General features: G+C 51.9%; 1 protein-coding gene across 2 annotated transcripts in view; it reads right to left on the bottom strand.

Moving 5' to 3' along the window:
- Positions 1–349: 349 nt before the first annotated feature.
- The window catches only part of POLA1 (DNA polymerase alpha 1, catalytic subunit), a 292,537-nt gene continuing 289,692 nt past the window's right edge, over positions 350–3,194 (bottom strand). For both annotated transcript variants that reach the window (XM_059910859.1, XM_059910860.1), the window contains one exon: positions 350–1,076. In XM_059910859.1, coding sequence (XP_059766842.1) covers positions 931–1,076 — 146 coding nt within the window. In that variant the 3' untranslated portion in view covers positions 350–930. The remainder of the gene's footprint in view (positions 1,077–3,194) is intronic.

Here is a 3,194-nt window from a genome sequence, read left to right as displayed (position 1 = left end):
TACCAAGAACGTAAGAAAGGAAAGACTGATATGTTGAAATACGTTTGGCTTCTGGCAAAAAGGCACCGTTCTGAAGAAATGAGAAAAATAGCGCCAGGGCCGATTAACCATCTCTCCCCCCAGTTTTTCTGAATATAATAACACAATGATCGTCACCCCAACCTATACACATTTTTAATGAAATGCTATAGGATATGAAATTATTTAACATGTGCTTTCCTTTTGTATAAACCTTTACCTAGATTTTCTACTTGAGGAGATAAAAAAGGAAGGTGAGTGTAAAACGGCTGCCCAGTGTGCATGTACGCGTGCATGTTGGGCTTTGGAGAAATTCAATACACAAGTAAGCTCTGTTTAATCTGTTTAATCAGTGCAAGGCTTCTAAATCTCCCCCCTCAGCTACCTATATGACAGAAAGACTGAAAAGGATAGCCACTCCTGGAGCCAGCAGCCCGGGAAGCACTTGGGTTCAGACTGGATTTAACTGGCCCGTGAAAAGGCAAAGCGTCAGCCCTCCGACCAAGCTCCACGAACCCCTCTTTCTGGGGGCGCCTCTGCTGAAGGTCCTGGGGCAAAGCCTGGGGTGACTTGCATCCCAGCCACTCTCAATTTCTCTTCCCTCACCGACCCCTCCCCTAGAAATCCAGTCCCGAATGCGAATGTGAAGCAGCCATCTCCAGGTGGTGTTTCAGCAGCACGAGGTATACTGTCAGAGGAAGGCGGTTTTGCTGTTCTCTGATGCTTGGCAGATTAAATATTTTTGCAGTCCCTTCCCCCTTAATAATCCCCCTCCCAAGCCACATCCACACAAACATGATAGGTAGTCCCGAAGGAAAAGCGATGCAGGAGAAGCAGCCAGGGCCATGGTGCAGGTGCCGAGGATGCGGGCCTTCCTTCCACCGCCCCCGAGCGTCCACTTCCGGGAACCCCTCAGGACCGCACAGCACAATCGGCGAAGAGTTTGCTGAGATTCACTTCGGAGTAGCCACTTTGGGACAAGAACTGCTCTGCTGTGTTCTTGAGTTTTCTATAGTCCTGAAGAACTTTGGGAGTAAAAAACTGCTTCTTCAACTTATCTAAAAAGAAATAAAAGTAAAAGGATTACAAGTCTCAGAGGCAGCTTCTTGTAAAGAGCATTCAGTATTGCCCAAGCACTAGAAGCAGGGGCTGTGGGTTCTGTTCTCAGCTCCAGGTCAGATGTCCTCACGGTCCTGTGGCTGGTCTGCCCCTGGGGCCAGTCCCATGCCAGGGGGGAAGGGACCCCGAGATTCCTCTGTAGAAGCCTTTCTTCCTTCCCCCTGCCCGCCACTTCTCAGCACCTAGCTGACTCAGCGCACCGGGGACAGAGCCACCCTCGACTGACAGGAACTGCAGGTGCAGGGCCATGTGCGGCAAGCAAGGTGAACTCCACTCCCAGACACCGGATTCGCGGCACTGTCAAGCACAAGCACACAACTGCATGCAAAGTTCCGATGCGGCAGGAACTAGTCTGTCTCAACAGGAAGGCAGAGCCTCCCAACGCAAACTCTCCAGATCAGCTGGGCCTAGTCAGCTTCTTCGAGTCCCTTCCATCTGCGTCCCTCTGCTACACAAAATCTCCTCCGCTCAAAGAGGCGAGGGGTAGGCTGTCTGGAGAGTACCTGTCCATTGGCAAGATTGCTTTTTTCTTCTTTGTCCACACTGTGTGCCCGTGAACTTGAGGGGTGCAGCCGTCCTTCCTCTGCTCCTTCCACCCCATTCATCCCTGGCCTTAGAGAGGGGTACCCTCAGCCGGAGAGAGAGGGTCCTTTCTTTCCCTCCCCAGGGTGTGAGACCTCTACATTTGGTACTTTGCAAGGAGCACTGGGCAGAGACACCCAGGTCTGGTCTTTTGGGGATGGGGGTGAGCCCTGGGGTTGCCAACCCTGCCCAGGATGGTTAAGATGACACAGCTTTTGTTCAAAGCTGCTCAGGAACCCTGTGAGGTGTTTGGAGAGGCCCTTCTAAAAAAAATTCCCCATCTGATGGCTGAGGAAACTGGGCGGTTAAGTCACTTGCCCCAGGGCACATAGCTGGAGATCTAGGATGCAGAAACGCAAACCCAGGTAGCCAAAACCCTGAGCCCACGCTCGGCAAGGCTCACTGTGCCCCGTGTCCCTCACTGTCCCTGCACCCCGTGTCACTGCTCCCAGATAGAGACGGGCAGGCCCCCAGATGCTGGCCTGGGCCAAGGAGGCTGGGGGGAGCGAGGCTGTCCGGCGCCCCGGGATAGGAAAGCATCGGGAAGGAAACACGGAAGGGAGTGCATATCAATCACCAAAAGAAAAAAACCCCACGGAAACAACAGAGCAACAGTGAAGTCTACAAAGCACCTGGAAAACGAAAACTTGGTCTCCAGGTTTTTGTTCTTTAGCTACACATTCGCGTTTGTGCTCCACAACCTTTTCTAAATTACATCAATTGCCTTTCAAAAAACAACAACAAAAAGTTTTGTAGAGAGGATTTAAATGCCCAAAGGGGGTGGAAAGAGGCGAGAAGAGAGAGAGGGGGCGCATCGTTAAGCCAGGAGAGAGACACTTTGAAAGTTCTAATTATCGGAGTCTGGGAATACACAACAATGGCCCAAGCGGTGGCGGCCGAGGCCAGCGCCCCATGCATGTGAATGACAAAAATGCATGTGTGACGGGGAGAGACATTTACAGAGCTGTGGTGAGACGGAGCAGGGGAGGAAGAGAGAGGGCACAGCTCCTGATGTGTTTACCTCCTCTGCTGATGGGATATTGACTTTTCCCACCAGGTTGGTTAGAAAGGGGACTATTTACGCTGCTACACAGCGGAGTTAGAATGACAACCAGCGTCACTCGGTGCTCTTCTTCGTAAAAGACAACTGTGACCGCCAGCATATCCCATAGCCGGTCAATACAGCCCAGGCACCATTCCACGCCGGTTAGAGATGCAGAAAAAAGCTCCTACTTGCTTCCCCAATGAGAATTGAATCAATAATGTTTGGAAGGTCTTCTAGGAAACAGAACTGCACGAGCTGTCACAGGCCACATCGGGGGTGGGAGCTGAGGTGGGGAAAGGGTTCACCCCTTCTTCGTGGTTTTTCTCTCCCTGCTTTGGGCACCTGGGCCACCCACGTTAGGCTTCTGTCACTCTGTTTCCCTTAACGCTACACCCACCCGCCACTTGAGAACTCAAGGGGAAATCCCAGG

Source organism: Balaenoptera ricei, chromosome X (genome assembly GCF_028023285.1).
Source record: "Balaenoptera ricei isolate mBalRic1 chromosome X, mBalRic1.hap2, whole genome shotgun sequence".
NCBI classification, from domain to species: Eukaryota; Metazoa; Chordata; class Mammalia; order Artiodactyla; family Balaenopteridae; genus Balaenoptera; species Balaenoptera ricei.
Note: the sequence above shows the minus strand (reverse complement) of the source record. Positions and strands in the feature narration are given on the sequence as shown.